Source organism: Cottoperca gobio, chromosome 7 (genome assembly GCF_900634415.1).
Source record: "Cottoperca gobio chromosome 7, fCotGob3.1, whole genome shotgun sequence".
NCBI classification, from domain to species: Eukaryota; Metazoa; Chordata; class Actinopteri; order Perciformes; family Bovichtidae; genus Cottoperca; species Cottoperca gobio.
The window spans coordinates 18,991,311-19,010,762 of NC_041361.1; the positions used below are offsets into that span (position 1 = coordinate 18,991,311).

At 41.6% G+C, this 19,452-nt stretch overlaps 1 protein-coding gene across 1 annotated transcript in view; it reads left to right on the plus strand.

The window, feature by feature from the left end:
* The window catches only part of LOC115010484 (plexin-A1-like), a 224,802-nt gene that overhangs the window by 48,198 nt on the left and 157,152 nt on the right, over nucleotides 1-19,452 (plus strand). Inside the window, 1 exon segment of the mRNA XM_029435054.1 lies at nucleotides 4,380-4,562. Within this exon segment, the coding sequence (XP_029290914.1) occupies nucleotides 4,380-4,562 (183 nt within the window).

Genomic DNA, 19,452 nt, shown 5'->3' on the forward strand with positions numbered 1-19,452 from the left:
TGATTGAACTTTCTATGCTCTCCTACATCTTTGCAAATAAATGAAGATTTGAAGAAAAAAATGCTGACGATTGAAGTTGATTAGACAGATGTAGATGCTTTTATTTAACAATAAACTACGCTGCAGTGAACTGAAGACAGAGTTAGACAGAGAGACAAAGAGAGGTGCGTATACAAACAGCCCTGCAAGCATTCCTCATCAACATCAGGATATATGGCTTATAACTGTTTTTTTATTTCAAAATAAGATCTTCAAAGATCCAGACTCATGGAGGCCTTAAACAGAACCGAAGACAAGACCCTACAGTAGGGATAGTTAATCCCCACCCAAAATGACAGTTGATAAATGACTTTGCTTGAACAATTAAGGCCATAACTCAAGAATCCATATAGAGCTTCAGCGATTCCAATTAGATGATCTTCAGAAAAATCAGCAACTGTTTTGATGATCGATAAATCTTTAAAGTTATCTTTCATGCAAAAATGTCAGAAAATGCCGTTTTCAGCCTCTCAAATATGGAGATTTCCTCCAAAAACGACGTTTTATACCAAATAATCAACAGCTGACTCAATAATGAAAATAATTGTTGGTTGCACCCCTAAAGTGATATGTTGGACAGACATGCATGTATACTGCAGCTTGACTGGTTGGCGGATACATACAATACACACACATACTGTAATTCTATTTTCTTTGAACTTTTTCGCCACAACGCAAAGAATGCCTTGATTTTTTTCCCCTGCACCCCTCGGTCACACTCTCCGCCTCGCCTAAAAAACACATGATCATGATACCTTATGTGGTCAGAGCTGATAGTGAGCCTGTTGTCAGTGCAAAATGAGAATAAAGAATAGAAATACACATAAAAGGTAACAAAGTGTAGTTTTTACAATGGATGTGCATGCTGTTACTGTGGTAATGCGGGCTCCCAGTGCCACATCTTCTGAAACCAATTCAAACTCCGTCTCTCGCTCTCTTGCTCTCTTCCTGGATTGAGGCTCATTAGTGGCGACAAGAGCACTGTTGACCCTTAACCTTCCCCTATGTCTCTCCTCCCTTTCTCCTCGCCTTTATTTTGTCTTTTTTCTCTCCCTATCTACTCTCTTTTCTCTTCATCTCACTTGCCCCTCTCTTTCCCTCATCACCCCATCATCATTCACCCAGCAAGAGTTTGGCAGGAGTCTACATGTGTGTGTGTGTGTGTGTGTGTGTTTATGTGTGTGTGTGTTGCCAGGGGCCAGCCTGTGCCTGTGTACAGCAGAGGTCTTCGGCAAGGACAACACAGGGGACTCTGTCCTTGTCTAACCCCCTGGAAATAGTACAAAAGGTGTGTGTGTGTGTGTGTGTGTGTGTGTGTGTGTGTGTGTGTGTGTGTGTGTGTGTGTGTGTGTAATGTTATGTACATTGTCCTGAGTATGAGCTATAGCTTGCAGTAATAATAGCCCGGTCAGAGGTCCAGTAGGCCAACAGGGACAAGCTTCGTAGAGCATATAAAAGCACTAATAAAAGACTATGTCACCTTATGTTAGGGTACACAGTAAAGGGTTATTACACTGATTTACACCATTTTAACATGATACATCCAATAGAAATATGGAAGACTGTCCTTCAAGTACACATTGAGTTGAATCCTCAGTGGCAGTAAATGGCTGTTTGAATTTGTTGTGTGCTAAGCAGCTGAAATCATAATAATATGACACATGTTTTATAGTTATCATTGGATATCTAGCCTTTAATAACATTAACACGTGTTTCTTTTGTTGAATGAAGAAAAGTACATTTCTAAAATGATGGTATTGAACAAACTATTATTTTGATATTGCAATAATGGTACAGATGTTCAGGTGTAGCCAGCGTTACTTTTGAGTAATGTGAAGTAACGTATCGTATTAACAGCTAGGTTTGGATCAGAAGTGGTTTTCTGACAGATGTCAACATTTTGCCCCTGTTTTGAATATTTAAAAATACTCTTTTATTCACACATGTATGCACTTTTTTTACGTTTTTCAGTCACTTCCACATTGGTGTCTAAAGAAGCGCGAATATCTTCTCAATGACTCGCTGTAGAGAGGAATGATAGATTAGGCAAACTGCAGGAATTACATGTCTACAAGGCACACAACAGCTAGCAGATGTCAGGTCTGTGTGAGACCACATTTGTCTGCAGTGAAAACACGTTGACTGAACGCTCCACTGTGCCTCAATCTGAGCTGTTGACTCTATGGTAATGATGCAAGTCAGGCTAAACATAACAAACCATTAGCGTCCTCAGCATGCCGGCAACGGCGCTGAGAAGATGGCGAGCTCCACAAACACTGGGAATGCAGATTAGTACAAGTACAAGGCGCCAGCATAAATAAATCCAGGCTAAATGATGTGATTATGAGCTACTATGAAATATATAAACAATTTCATACTCCGGTCATGTAACTTCAAACATTCGATCTGGACACAAAGAGGACGGCAGGCTTGTTTCAGTGGAGCGGAATGCTAGTGGTTGTGATCCAGTTGTGTGCTAACACTCAGCAGCATTGCTTTTAACCGTCATGCCATATCTCCTTTTTTGGCCTATAGTTTATTCTCAGCTTGATGGAAATACATCTGCAACAGCATTTAGTTATTTATTTTAACAATCATATGACCCGCTAATGATCCTCATCCTGATGATGCTCTTAAAGGAAGGGAACAGGGAGGGATGAATGAAGGAAAGACGGTCTCAGACAGCTGCAGGCATGTGAAAGCGGAACAAAAAAGAAAACTTTGGGACGGACATGATTTCCCACCGGCCAGTCCCTGAGAACCTTGAGAGAAGAAAAGAAGAAAGGGAGAGGAGAATGAAGAGCAGGATTAGCAGCAGGAGGAGAGGCTGGATGGAGGGAAAGCTGATAAAGAAATAGACAGGAAATGAGTGAAAGAAATGAATGGAGGTCTGGTTCTGCTCTGTCATTATCAGAGGAAACGAGGGAAACTGTAAGGCAGGCACCCAAGGCCAAGGTTCATACTCTCACTGAGCCATGGCCATCTTCTCTTTTTCCTTCTTTCCCTCTCTACAGTTTTATTCATATGTCTCCATCTCCTCTGCATCACTTCACTTGCCTTCCCTTTGTCGACTTGCTCTTGTTTTTCTCCCTTTGTCCTCCGTTCTCTCTCTCTCAAATTACTCGCCAAACTGTTCCAACATTGAGAACATGTTTGTGAAAATCACACAAAGGCCAAAGAGTTGTGTGTATGTGACCCTCTGTCCCTCTCCTTTTCACTTTATCTTTGTTGATTTTCTGGCTGCCTTTGAACAAGTCTGGTACAATGGAGATGATGTCCACCACAGGCTTTCTACCAACCTTTTTATCAACCTACAACACACACACACACACACCTAAGTGCACAAACACACACATTTCCCTGACAGCCTTGCTTTTTCGGAGGGATGGGGTGATTGATTAGTCTCTATGGAGACGATACGTCTTGTAATGAACAAGAGAAAGTGTGTGTGTGTGTGTGTGTGTGTGTGTGTGTGTGTGTGTGTGTGTGTGTGTGTGCGCGTGTCTGTGTGTATGTATACAGTTTGCTTGTGTGGGGATGAAGTTGATTATCTCTGTAACACATTACACACCTCCGATTGCGAACATAGCTATCACAAGATTTTGATAGCCTGTCTTTTCCTCACGCACACACACGTTCATAAATCAGTCGTGACGTATCAAGATATCGGCCTGGCGATGCACGAGGCACATTGGTTATGCTAATCTGACCTATAATTTACTTCCTGTCATGTCTCTGTCATCTCCTCCAGTGTCCCGCTCATGTGTTCACCCTCTCCTCCAGGTTTACTCCAGCTCCATTTGATTTACTCCCTGTATTGGCTTGTCTCTTATTAGAAACTACATTGCCAAAGCTGTATACAAAGAAATCAATATTTAAAACATTAGCAAGCAACTGTTCATCCATTCGAACCATGCTGGGATGTGTAATTGCTTGGTTTGACATCATGTACTATGAAATAATCAAAGGCTGTATGGAGGGGAAGGCATCAATCACAGACGCTGCATACTGGGTAGATTGTGCTTTTTGACCTTAATGAAAGACAAACATCAATGTCTCCTCTTTTCTTAATTAGTTTTCAGAAAAGTTTTTTGTTTTTTTTAAAAGGGAGTTGAGGAAGTTAATTTTTCCAGCTACGCCCATTAATTTCACACCATTTCTCAGTAAATCTGCAGTGGCTTGGCTTAACTCCCGCATCATAAAACGTCTACTAAGTGCCGGGGAGATCGAAAGCCTCCTCCTTCTTTAAGAATTAATGTTAGTTTAACGAGAAAAGGGATTTAAAAAGTGTTAATGGTTGAGTTAATGGCTTTCTCTTCTTCTATCCCCCAACACCCCAGCCGCTGCAGATAGACGATAACTTCTGCGGCCAGGACTTCAACCAGCCTTTAGGGGGCACCACCGCCATCGAAGGCATCCCACTGTACGTGGACAAGGACGACGGCATGACCTCTGTGGCGGCCTACGACTACCGTGGACACACTGTGGCATTCACAGGCACCCGCAGTGGACGCATGAAAAAGGTAGGCATCCTAGTGTGTGTGTGTGTGTGTGTGTGTGTGTGTGTGTGTGTGTGTGTGTGTGTGTGTGTGTGTGTGTGTGTGTGTGTGTGTGTGTGTGCTCACATTTCTGTGTGTATCGCTGTTGTGGAATGAAAAAACTTGTAACTTAATTTTTGATGACTCGTGGATGTATTAACTTGGAGTAGAGGATTACAAACTCTTCAAACAGGCACAATTCAATAATCCTTCAATCCTGTTTGGCTCAGAAACTCTTTTGAAAGCCGACACTATACAAACCTACGGTGTATATAAATTGTGTAAAAAAATCATCATAGGTTAAGAGAAAATGCTGTTTTTCTGACTTTTGTCATGTGGGTGTTTCTGACACATTGTGAACGATGTGAGAGATAAATGACATTAATGACATTAAACTGATGAAATGTTACTAAAACAGTGATTCAAATGCTCCTGCCAGAGTACAAAGGTGTGTGTGTTGTACAGTATGTATCTGTGTCTGTGTGTTCCATGCTCTACAGAAAACCATTTTCACTTTGAAGCAATTTTGTGTCATTTTATGATGTATTTTCAATGGTCATTGGTTTTGGCTGTGCTGACAAATGGTTTTGTCATCATAAATCTCATTGCAGACATCGTGTGTGTGTGTGTGTGTGTGTGTGTGTGTGTGTGTGTGTGTGGATTTTTTATTTATTTTTTAAAGGATGACGGAAAAATCTGAAGGCCTTCCGTCATTGTGTCGGATTAGAACACTGACTGAGGGCGATGTATTGTAACTTTAAGTCATTCACAGCGCGTCTCCTCTCTGCTGGTGCAGGTCGAGCGCATGCTGCAGGAAGAGTAGCGCCAAGATTGAAAAGTGGCTGATGGAATGCAGTAGTATGCCGCTCGTATTCCACCGGCATATAGCCTACCGTTTCTTAACGACAGGCGTCGCTTGAAAGTTGTATGCCACTGTCAGACCAGTAACGGGACGATGCGTAATTCCCCCCAAAAAAATCTATTTTTTAAGGTTTTAATTGACGAAGTTACGCAACATAGCGCAGTTTCTCAAGTGTAACATGGACGTTGTTAGCCTAGCCTTCTGTTATTGATTAGTCAGTCTCCAGTGTGGCAGCAGAACACCGCGGGTTCAGCCGCCAGAACAAAATTAATACGACCACGAGAAGTTGTCTGTTCGAGACAAAGACACACAAATTAAATCTGTAAAATTGCATTGTTCATATTTGCCGGTTTAGGTACAATGTTAGCAGCGTTTTAAGTGGACTCGGCTGTCACTGCAGGGACATTTATTTTAAATCTTTGTGCGAGTAAACATAAAAAGTGAGCGCACAAAGGCACAATCTAAAAGCTTGTTCTGTATCAATTATTTAAAATGAATGTATGGCAATTTAATGCTATTAAATATGAAAAATGACAGGTAATAATAGATTAAGTTGGAAAATGTATAACCTTGTCCGTCAAACGGGCGTGCGCACTTGTGTTTTTTAAAGGTGTAACATATGGCTACTGAAATGAGCATGCTACCTCACTAGCCATGTCCCCTCCTGTCTTGTAACACCACTTGTTCTTCAAGAAGCAAGTCTCAGCAGTTTGGTGGAATGTTGCTGTATTCTGTCGGTAGTTTTAGTTGTTAGTTAGCTTTTTGACAGATGGCTGATGACTAAGTTCACAGTCTATTTCTTTTGAGCATGTGGCCATGCATTACATATTGCACCTTTTTTTTAAATCTTAAAATGACCTTTCACTGCTTTTCAAACATACCAAGTAAGAAACATAATGTCACCGTAATGTCAAGAGCCAGGGGGTGTATCTGAGCGGCTTTAAGGTGGCTGAAGATGATTTCTTTTGTGTCTTTTGAGAAAACCCTACGTTATGTGTGTGTGTGTGTTTATGTATATCTGTGTGCTTGTTTGCGTGGAGTTGGAGCCTCAAAATCTATCCTCAATCACAGTAATTTCCCATCATGTTCAGCACACACACATCATGCAGTCCTTTTATGTGTGTCTGTGTGTTTGCAGTATGTGTGTGTACCCGAGTTGAGTAGGCCACACGGTGTGTGTGCCAATCAGCCGCTCCTTCATCTGAGATAAGACTGAGCCATGTTTTTTTTCCCTTCTTTTCTACTTTTATCCTCAGCAGGACACCTCCATATGAGTGTGTCCGTGTCATCAGGTCTCTGGAGACTGAATTTAACAGTCACCTGAGGATAAAAATAATTGCATAAATGCATACATAATACAAAATACATTTCAAAAAGGAGTAACCTCCACATTTCACTGTCAGCGGCATTTACATTTGATGTTTTAGAGAAAGTTTTAGGAATGCCATACTTTCAAGTCAGCCATCATGTTGTTGCCGCTTATTTCTGTCTTTGTTTGGAATTCTTTGTGTTTACATTGTACTTTCTGTCACATTCTATTAAAGCCACATCTGAAATATTCAGCTGCTGCAGTTTTTGATACCAGTTTCACAGTTTAAGCATCAGGCTCATGCGTTTCTCAAGCCGTTGGAATCGCTGCTGCAGTAATGCTGCTGTCAACTGCTTTCATATACGCTATGATAATGTGCACAACACACACACACACACACTCACACGCGCCTCCTTACACAGCTTCCTGTGTCTGGTGTTTTGCTAAGTCGACTGAAACCTGGCCCACTAGTCCTTGTGCCTGACCCCTGTTCTATGTCTGTGTGCAGACAGATGATTTGTGTGGGTTTGTTGAGTGTGTGGGGTCAGCAGATCCTGGATGATATCCCGCTGATCGGAATCCCATTTCCCCTCAGCCGGCGTGTCTTCCTGTGCTCTGGGACGGAGGGAGGAAGTTGAATATGGAAGTATAGGCTGGCCGTGTCCTCACACGGATCAATGCAGATGCTGCAGTGACATGCAGTCGTCCGTATGAGCAGGAAAACGGCGAGACGGGACACCAGTCACTATAAATCTGCCGTGATTACAACTATAGTTAGTGTAGGAGGCGTTTGCATTTGTTAGTGCCTGATAAGTCTTTACTCTGACACAGGATGCAATTTGTTTTAGCTTTAAATTAGGTTTTTCCAAATAAATTGGACAACTGTTAAATGACTGAACTAGATTTGTACAAAACAGAATTTGGAGGGAAGAAGAAATAGAGCTGGGATTAGAGGGAAGGAGAAGTAGAGGCTGAGGCAGAAGGGAGAGAGAGAGAGAGAGAGAGAGAGATGAGAGAGAGAGAGAGAGAGAGAGAATAGAGCTCTCTAGCTCTCTACTCTCATCTCTCTCATCTCTCTCTCTCTCTCTCTCTCTCTCTCTCTCGCCGTCTCTCTCTCGCTCTCTCTCTTCTCAAAAAAAGAGTCATCCAAGGAAAATTGGTTAAGATAGTGGAACTGTATGATGTGGTCATAAGACAAGTTTAAAGACAAAGTCGCCCGGTCTGGCGTATAATATCCACTTTAGCTTACATTTTACATATAATTATTGCACACATGAGTAGCCTATATTGTTCCTCATTTGACCAAAGCGTGTAATATTTGATCTGATGGAGGTGGACCAGAGCAGAGACTGCACTTGGGGAACAATATCAGGACAATTTTTGCTCAATTAAATAATGGTAAAATGACACTATTACACATTTTCCTCAGGCCCACTGGTGCTCATGCAGAGACCCTATTGGTGTCCCCAAGGCCCAGTTGGAAAACCACTGGACAGTAGAGTGTATCAGTGTAATCAGATTAGCAGAGTATTCACAGGCTCCATGTAAAAGAAGGCCATTTGGTTTAATAACACACTGGAAACACAATCTCCAAAGCACCAGACGTTCGTAACTGCACCAAAAGCTTTTGTTTTTGGTCTCAAGCTAGCTTTTTCTTTCCTTTCCATTATTGCACTTCTTCATATTTTTTAGTTCTTCCTTCACACGTTATACATATGATATTTGTTCTTGATCTTTTGAACTTGAACCTATTTTCTTTATAATATACGTCTCAAGTTGTGTGAGAACATGTAAAAGTCTCTTAGGTTTGAAGGAAAAGATGCATTCACATACTGTATCTGGTGGTTGCTGCTGTTTTAGATATGCAATGGTTTACTTTGCAGTTGCATGAAGATGATGAAGATCTCATAAACCTTACTCCTCTGTGTGGAAAACATAGCGACTAAGGAACAGAACGGGGGAAGAGGTTGAGATGAACAGACTGATGGACTGGGCGAGAGAGGGAGAGGAGGCAGTGGGGACAGGCAAGAGATTAGAGATGAGAGGGCTCTCTACGCTCTCCTGTATCGGACCAAAATGCCTGCACGCCAGCCAAGAGTCTCGCTGTCTCTCTTTCTTTTTCTGTCTTCCGCTATCTGCCCGACAGTTGACAGAATGTGGAGGGAAGGATTTAGGAGGAGAGATGCAGGGAGATGAAGGGATAACAGAATCTTGGATGGCATGGGTGTCTGCAATGGTCTCTGCTCTTGAGATTTTGTTTTGTATGCATGGACGTGCATACTATACATGTATGAGCTTTTACAGTAGGTATGCGGACAGCTAAGCTTTACACCCACATGCACAACGGCGTATTAGCGCAATTTTAGGTTAAAGGTTTAAGTCACAAATTTACGGGGGAAAAAAACTCACTTTGCAAGTTTGGATCAACCTCATCACACCACAGGTAACATGGAACGCCACACACACATGTTGGTGAGGAGCTGCACGAGTATGGAACATATACTCATACAAATCAGTGTTTTGTTTTCTTCTAAATAGGCCTAAAATGTCTCTTCAAAGTCCGGATGGCTTATGATAACAGTGATTATGGGCTAAAATCACGACTATTTCTGTATCATTTGCTTAGGTCATCCACTGCGGGTATAATACACAGCAAGCAACGGCGTCTGTGGTGTGACGAGGCACATTTATTCTCTGAAACTTTCTCTGAATATTATGCCCCTCCCCCAGTTCCTTTTTTTGTTGTTGCCTACAATGGCCCCTGACAGTATACACAGTCGTATATATGTGATGCCAAAATAACAGTCATTAATCTGTTACATCCTCCACTCTTGTTGGAAGAATTTGCAAAACTGGCCGCAGGGATTTGCTCCCATTCAGCCACAGCAGTACTAGTGAGGTCAGACACTGATGTTGGGTGATAAGGCCATGCTAATGGTCTGCGTCCCAGTTCATACCAAAGGTGTTGGATGGGGTTAAAGTGTCTTGATTACATTTTTGCGTAAAAACTCAAGAGAGTTTTTCAGCTGCAAATACGATGCTTTCCTCCCCGGGCAATATGTATATGTATCAAACAAAAGAGCAGGGGTACAAATAGCACAGAATGGGTCTACACATAGGTTGAAGCTGAGAAAAGAAAGTAACTTTTAATCTACAGGAATATCAATACCATCAGACATAAAGTGTCTCGAGTGCAACAGTAGTTAACTAAATTAATTAAACTAATAAAAAGTAATTATTGTTGGTAGTTGTTTTGTTGTGGTGAATTTGAATAGGCGGTAACTGGAAAATGAAGCATGTAGAACACGGTGGTATCGTCTGGGACAGCTGACAATGAGGTTAAGACATGTCTCTGGACTGCTTGAACCAGAAGACCAAAAGTCTTGTATACACACAAAGATTAACATTTGTATCACTTATTCATAATAGTTCCATACGACAAAAATGAGACCAAAAATCGGACAATCAAGCAGGATTGGAGCCTGTGGGGAGCAGCATATATATATATATATATATATATATATATATATATAGTTCTTTCTACACTTTTGTGTATTTGGATTGAACCAGCAATCTGCAGTGTTGCTCCCTGGTCGGGCATTGTGAGTCGTTTATTTCTGCGAAGAAGAAAAAGAAGCACTGTGAAACATTTTTAATCTCTAGTCAGCTCCCGGGCGAAAGCCTGTAGACTGGGTTCAAAAGGCAAAAAGCTTCACTTTTAGAGCTTGCGGGGAGCTGGGAACAGCGCGGTCAAAGGTCAACAGAGAGGAAGTTTAATAAAGAAATAAAGGGAGGGCGAGATGCGGAAGGCGGAGAGCATTTGATTGATTGTTTCCTGTCTGTGCACTAGTCTGCTCTCTTCATTCCCTCGTCCCCCTACTCTGTCCACTTCAGCATCCAAAATGGTTGTTTAATAAAAACTACATTGCCATAGCAGTGTATAAATATAGAGAAAAGCTCAACAGACAACAGTTGCAACAGTAAGACCACACTGAGTTGATAAATTATTTGGCTTTGAAACATTTACTACACGGCAGTATATAAAAGCCGATATCTATAATAAAGAGAGTAATAATAAGAAAGAGTTGTAAAATTCATAAAATGTTGCAATAAAATCATTCAAAACACAGGAAGGGCAAATCGGACAGTGTGTGTGTGTGTGTGTGTGTGTGTGTGTGTGTGTGTGTTTTGGGTCAAACTATGTCTCCCTCTCCTCCTTGTTTTCAACTCCTCCAGGGTAAAGCTGCTATTCAACACATCCCTTTGTTTAACCTTCTAATTGGAAGTCGTCTATAAAGAGTCTTTTATGGCATCACAAGTCTGATCTCTCACACACACACACCACATTATAGTCTCCCACACCACAGTATAGTCTCCCACAGCAGCTCAGAGAAAGGAAAAAAGACAAAAAGATCAAATTATCAGCTACATTTAATTACCCACAACTAGACAGACACAATAACAGTGCTAAATCCAGATTTGTCTGCGCTTAGGAGAGAGAGAGAGACAGAGCGAGATTTGAGTCCTACTGAAGCTCTCTCTCTCCTCTCCCTCATTCCTTTGCAGCAGGGACAATTTTTTTTCTTTTTTGAAGGCATTGCTGCAGAGTGAAGTGATGACAGTTTATCAGATTAGGGATCCGCGGATAATAAATACCCTTGTTTGATTTCTCCACCCATACTCCTTAAACGTGATTACTGCTTACTGTTACCGCCAACAGGACATTATAGCGCACTGCGCGGCGGCAAATACATTTGCATAATTTTTATAGAGATAGTAAGAAGTGATGTCTGCAGAGGGGAAGGATGCTGAGGGATGCATTGAGCCGTCACTCCCCCTCCATCTTTCTCGCTCTTTATCATTTTTGTTGCTGTTCTCTTTTGACCTTGTTACCACTTTCTATGAAAACCCGTGGAGCTGCTGTCTCTTTCTCTGTACAGTGTTTTGTAGTGCAAGCTAGCTGCGCTATTGTGCATATCTACTCCCACATACAAGACAATTAACTTAACAATACCTGTAATAAAAGGATGAATAATACCTAAATGCAATTTTATTCTTAAATATACCTCAACATTTTTGGATCCAGGTCCAAGTTGAAAAATCTCCCATTGAATTTAACTTTTTTTTTTGTTAAAGTCAAACATCACCAATCGCAAATTACATTATAGCTAATAAATGTTAATTAAATTAAAACATTTGACAAAAAAACTCTGCTTTTTGCTGGTCAATGCGTTCTTTGCAAGCGGATGTCTGTACTCAGCCAATGATCATTTGTTAGAGGAAGGCAGATCACTGTGCCGTTGCAAGCGAAATGTGTTGAGTCTTATTTAATGAAAATATAAAACTGATTATGACACATCGATTTCAGGAGTCAGGATGTCCCGGCGAAACTTTCATTCATGTCATATCGATAGTTTTAGCTCATTAGCTTAATAATTCTGAATTGGGTACCGCCAATATTTTGACGTAGGCTATTCCTAAAAAGTAGGATGTACGAAGATTAGTAGGCTAAGATACAAATGAAATCATCATATCTTATACAGTCCATCTCATTTTCAGGTCAGATCACAAATCTGTCTTTTCGCGGGCTACATGCACGGCTCCAGATATGCACTCCAGAGGGTGGTGGTAATATAGTGTGTGTTGACTTCACACTACAACAGTTGAGTATACAGTATGTCCAGGTTGCTGGAGTTGTTTTTGTCTTTGTCACTTCAGACAGAGAAACATCGACTAACGGCCACTGAAATTACGGATACATTTACACCTCTTTAGCATCTGGCTAGAATTTATTACAAACATCCTCGCTAGCTGGTTTTCAATCCTTCTTGGATGGCTGTTGGTTAGCTTTGCTAATTTGCTATCAGATAGCTATCTGAAGTGTGAATGTGGTCTTGGATTTGATAAGGGCTTGAGAAGGATTTGATTTCAATAAACAGATACTGGATTCACATTTGATTAACTCTGATCCCAACCCAAATTGTCCCATATCACTGCCACAATATTGTTCAGGTTTAATTTGAATGGAGAAGTTTTAATGCTAAGTTTGATGGTACTGGGTTATTTGAGTCGATACCTTTACCGATACCGTCCGGCTGACATAGCTATAATTGGAAGGTGTTAAGATTACCGATGCTTTTACACCTTTTTAGTATATATATAGAATGCATTTCCAAACAGCTCCCATGGTGGTTTTCAATCAGTCTTGAATGCCTCTCTGATGCATTAGCTTTACTGATGCCGTCACATATTACCAAATACCGTGTCACAATATATATTTACGCCACAATAATCTGTAATGTATGTCTATATGTGTGTGTGTGCATGTGAACCTTTCTGTCTGCTGTCCACCACGACCACCATCTTAAGCTTTGCCGACAGAGCTATCAATGTTTTTGCTCCACACACAGTGACACTGACCAGACGCCCTAACTATGAGAGTGTGCTACATACATGTGTGTCAGCATATGTGTAGTATCAGTGTGTGAATGTTTATATCTGTGTACTTCATGTATGTATGTGTGTCTTGTATCCACCTTTTGAACTTGTGACCTTGCGGTGAACTTCACTCCATTCTCATTCAGTGAGCATCACACTGAGCCTGCTAGCAACATTAGCTAATTACAGCTGGGATGCTTGTTGGCTTTCTTTCCCCACAGCTCTTGGGCACACGCATGGGCGCGCACGTGATGCCGCCCAGCACGACTCTAAGGCAACAGTGTCTAGACAGACATCGACGCGATCGCTCTTCCTCTGGGGAAACAGACCCTCATCTGTTGAAGTCTGCATCGTCGATTGGTATTACTGTTGTCAAAAATTAAGCCGTGGGAGTTTAGCTCTTTCTAACAATCCCAATTTGTAGAAAGATTTTTAAGTATTTTTAAATCTCATTTGTTTACGTCACCTGATAACATTAAGATGTGAATCTTTATATTTACAGATACTCAGAGAGAGCAAGGTCAATGATATTATCTAAGTTAATACTATGTTGGCTTCTGTCATGCCAGTTTTGATTTCAATTGAAGAGAAGTGAAAGAAGGAGTACACATGCATAAGGTAGAGAGAGGGAGAGAGAGCAGAACAGATGCAGGCAGACAGAAAGTCCAAGAGAGAAAGAGTTGTTGTCAACATCCTCTCTGGGGAGACAAAGGTCTCCATTGTAATTCAGATGTTGTACTGTATTTTGTTTTGATGTCCAATGTTTTGGGCTTTTTGCCGGTGCCATATGCCATAGCTGTCTGTGTGAATGTGTGTTTGTTTTGAGGTGTGTTGGCCATTGCGCTGATTGAGAATGTTGAATCAGCGACGGAGGTAGTCAGTGAGAGAGAGAGAGCTCTCAAGGGATCGGACACACCGATTTGGATGACTGACGGTGGGATGAGGTTGAGATCAAGCCCATGTGATAGTCAAGGCCATTTCTTCCACACCAAACTCAAACTCATTTACTTTGTGACTTTGCATATAATTTTGAGGAGAGGGCCTTCCCCAAACTGTTGCTACAAAGTTAGAAGCACCACATTGTCTAAAATATCTCGATATGGCTTTAGAGTGAAGGTTTCCTATAATAGGTCCTTTGTACCTTACCCGTTTGGTTCAGTTCAGATTAAATCTACTGCGTTTGACCCTGTGTTTTGGTTCATTTAGGCTGCTGTGAAAGCTGTCAATCAAACACAGGTGCAGACTTAGCAACCGTACCAAAACCTCCTGAAAAAGAGAGCTCTGTCTGCATCCAATGGAGCTCTGTTGATGTGTTTGTGGTGTGAACGCAGAGCATACCATCCACAGGATTTTATGACATGACATATACGCATACATTTCAAAAACCTAACTATGATACTTTAATATATCTGCTGTTTGTGGACTGTCAAATAAAATGATCTTTTAAGTGATCTTTATAAACCAGCATAAACATCAAAATGGTCATCAACTAAAAGGCTACAATGTATCTTTTTTTTCTTGGTCCGGACCACATGAACAAACTACAGGTGTGAAAGCACCCTAGACCCCACAAGAGCCCAAGCCGTGAATTGATGTGCATATCACGGCACATACTTTTTCCCCACATACTGTGTTTCCTCTCATGCAGGTGCAGAGTATACGTCCATATGTTGTCAACCAGCTGGCCCTCAGCTGTAAGCTTTACGTTGTGTTCAAGTGCATTTTTTAACACAAGATGTGAGAATGTGCAAGACGTTTGATCAGCCAGCCTTTGTCAGCGCTAGCTCTTTGAGGTCGGCTCTGTATGTCAGGGCCCTATCAGAGAGACGGGGCTTAACTGTAAACTGGAGGCACTCATCACAGCTGGAGACGCCCTCACCCTGAACAAGTCTCTTGTGGACAAATACGACATTCACCCCCTTCACAACAAAGGAAACTGGTTTCCAATGCTACCAACTGTGAGAAATGCAATTTTCCATGGATGTGATAGTTGGCACTACAAGTATGCTGTCAACTTATCCACTCTCCTGACATGTCTCTCCATTTTCTCACTCTGTATGCTTACGGCTCCTGATGTCTATGCATTGATGAGATTTCTTGGTTGAGCGTGAAAATGACCCCACAGAGATCCAAAGATGATCTATCTGTAAAGTCCTGAATGAGTTAATCTCCAGGATAAATAAAGGGTAGATATGTTCCCTTCATGGGGATTTCATGAATGGCATGAGGTCATATTTTAAACATATCCAGTAGCTTTTGCATTACTCTAATTTGTTGCTACAAAAGTGCTTGTGCATTTTTGTCAACTCCTATTCTAAGCTTGTGTCTTACTCCACTGCAATCTAATTTGATTGAGCCTTTACTGGGAGGCGATGCATAAATCTCTCGCAGAACATTTCCTATCAAATCCATTTAAGGAAGTTCAGATGAGTGAACAGTTAGGGAACGAGGGCTATTTGGCCACAACATTATTTGTGTGTGAGTGTGTGTGTGTGTGTGCTCGCTTGTGTATGTTTGTGTTTGGCGGACGTGAACTTATCAACCCTGTCGCTAACATTATTACCCTCTAGCCATGTGGCCTCAGAGTTAACACAAACACACATGCACACAAACACACACCAGGCCAGTCCACACTGCCTATTACTCCGAGTGTCCTGGCTTGGAAAGCCAACAGAAACAGACAGCACCAAAATATCACTGCAGGGTTCCCATGTCAACACTAGCAGATGTAACATTAATTCAATCAGCCGTGGAAAGTCACCGAGCGGAATGGGTGCGAGAGGGCCAGCATCTGAGAGCGGTGGTGGCAGTGTTTGGGAGGCTTAAGGGACCACAGACTTCTACTTTTCAATGTGTTTTTTTTTATCATTCATATATATATATCATTTTGGTGACACTAGTATTTAGCAAACCCATCCCAAATGTAATTTCCAAAGGTCTTCAGCTATTTCCTGGCCATCAAACTAAAAAGAGAAACCTCTTTTAAAATGGTTTCATGATGTTCCTACAGGGACTTGAATATTATCTTGTTCAGTATTATTATAGAAGTGTGTTTCTGGTCGTCACGAGAGAGAGTTTACAGCCCCTTTTCAGTTTTCTTAGTACGGTTTTTAATCTGCATGTTGGTGGGAGGATTTTGCCTTAGCATTTATGTAGTGAGATACAGAGTAGATCGTGGTGATGTCGCAAAGCAACGATAATTTCCCATCCCTCCTTTCCATGCAGATGTCCCATTTTCTTTTTCTTTTTTTCTTAAACTTCCTTTATGCCCGCTTTTCTCTTTCTAAATCCAATCCAGTTTGGTTCACTGCTCTGCATTGGCTTAGGAAACACCTGCGCCGGATTGTTCCTGAACAACAGCAATGACAAAAAAACGTGAGAATTACAAGTCTGTTAACAAGCAGTTGAGGTAATAATCTGTGAAATTTCACATGAGTAAATGTCTCCTTAGCCTCAGTCTCGACACAAAGAACGGAGAAGCCCCTGTCACGTCTCAGCCTACACTGCTTCTGCCTTGCTGGCCAACAGTTGCCTACCTTTTTGGCACCACAGACTGTTGAATGTTCACAGACTTATGCAGATGGAGGAGCTGTGGTGGGCGATGATGAACTGACTACCTCCCGTATGGATGACTTCCTTAAGTTTAAAATCAGCGTGGAGGAAAGATGTTCAAGGTATTACTGCTGAAATAGCCTATAAGGTTAAGTAGTTATTATTCAGCTTTTGTCTCTTTCTAAATCCTATTGTTTCCTCTGCCAATGTGCTGTGCCCCAGTCTGAGAGAGGCGGGGCTTTGAGTTTGGTCACATGTGTGATTCTGCATTTCCTTTAAACTAAGGGAAGTAGAAGAATGTTCGTACTTTATTGGAAAAAATCCTCTTGTCTGGCAAAAAGGATGTTTTGCATCCAGCAGCATAATAAAATAAGAATGTTAGTAGGAGCAGTGATTGAGCTGGACATTTCCTTAACAGAAATATGAAGGAAACCATGTCACAGTATTGGATTCACTGTCTCTCTGATGTGAAGTGCAAAACAATCTGCTCTCTCTTCTCTTGTGTTGTCACCTCTTTATCACTTCTAGCTTTCCTCTCTATCTCTCTGTGTTTGTTCCCCCCCTCTCTCTGTCCCAGTGGAATCTAACACAGATTTAATATTTGCAGAGGGGAGTATTGGTTGACCTGTGAAAGAGAAACACGGAAGGGTGTCCAGCTAATCTGTGAAACTCTGACAGACACAGAAGCAGACAAAACACATCGGCACGGTGACATTTGTGCCTATAACTAGTCACGCTCGTAAAGAGGGGATGCGTGAAACGTCCGTGGCTGTGTTCATGCAAAGCAAAACCGCTTCAACTCTTGTTTATCCTCTGTGACATTTTCCGGGAAAGTATGCCTGACGACGAGCGTGATTTGTCGATGTGTTTAAAGGCTGCCGTGTATCAGCGCAGTCAATTTGTGACTTTTAGAAGACTGCTTTGGTTAGCCTGTAACTCTTCTCCAGCATGCTGTGTTCTCTAATCCCTCTTCATCCTTTTCGGTGTCATTTGCAGTGAGAAGTGCTGCACTGTGCAATTTGGCTGACGTTAAGCATATCCTGCCATTCAGCCCTTCTTCTTTACCTCCTTGACTCGTAGCTTACTGTGACACAATCTGGCTCCTGCATTCTTTTCTTTTTTTTTTAAAGCTATTCATCCAGGAACCGTTTGCTGCGCACACATGTTCTGTTACAACATCATTCTGCTTTGCTTGCATGTAGTTTTACATATTTGAAGCAATGCCACAGTTACTAGTGTGGGCCACTGAGCAGCATTACAAGTTCAATGCCTGGTTGAAGGGCATGACTTTAGTAGGTTAAAAGAGGCTTTATATATAGTATTCTCGTGGTTGTAGGTATATATAATTAGGTGAAAATGTACTGTTTTACCAATGCATGTTGATATTGTGTTGAGCTGTTTAATTTTTCTTTAATGTTCATTTTTGACCTTTTCAAAAACTATTTTGAAAGGTTTTCCACAAGCAAGACTCAAGTGGTTCTTAAAGCACAAATCAACCTGTACAATATCCTTCAACTACAATGGGGAATAAAGGACCACTCCCAGAAAAGCAGAGGCTCTTTGGGCCAAATCCTAACTTAAAAGAGGAATTTGAACCCCACATGACAACGTGGCAATCTCTACCTCCCCATGTACAACCACCTGTTATCCTGTAACTGAAGTCCTGTACTTGGGTCATGGAAACATTTTTATTCTATATACCTGTATTTGTATGGAGGCAGAAACTGAATTGAAGGAAGTGGAAACCTCTAAAACCCAGGACATAAAAGCCAAACTATCCATATCATAGATGCTGATGTTGATATTTGACAGTTTAAGAAATCAGATAACAATATGTCTGTACTGGGACATTTTTAAAATTGGAAAAAGGAACTTGCCAGGGCTATCTGGATGAACAAACTATATAAATGCAAAAATATCTTTTCCATTTTTGTACTGCAATTTCTTTGGGTTTAAAGGTCAAAGCTGAACTCCACCAATGCTGATGTGATTTGCTAAATATTTTTAATATATTTACTTGAAACTTTGTCTCACAAAGGTTTCTGTTGATGTTGTCACTGTTGGTGCAGAACTTTAACACATGAAACACCATCAGTAATGCACATTCAGCAAAATGCAATATGTTAATATGGAGTTTTAAATGTGGTTATCTATAAGTAGAATCGAAATTATAGGGCTTGTTGGACTCATTGGAAGTTGAATATGAATTGAAGCGAGTCGCTTTTGAAGGGAATCGTGACTTCCCCTTCATCCCTCCTCGTCCTCGCTGTTATTTTGCCCAATCTGTGAGGGATTTGGAAGTGGCCACGGGATGCCAGAGAGTAGGGCAAATCAACATGTGCTGGGGCAACAGAAGGTGTGTGTGTCTCTCTTTGTGTGGGTATGTGTGTAGGCACTAATCTGCTATGAGGGGGGTCCACCAGGATTAGTATAATCAGGGGCTTGCGAGGGCCCCCCCAGCCCCCCACTGTGTTTCACCTCCTTATCCCGTCATCCCTCTGCTGCTCTGCCCACCATCCACTCAGCCCCCGTCAACCCCTTCATCTCTGGATCCTTCCCCTTATCCCTCTATCCCTCCCTCAGTCTCTTTACCGCCGCTCAATTCCTCATTCTCATCCCGCACTTCCATTCATCCCCCCTGACCTCATCCTCTTACACTTATCCTTATCATTACCTTCTACATTGTAGGCGTTTAGCTCAGCAGCTTGGAATTA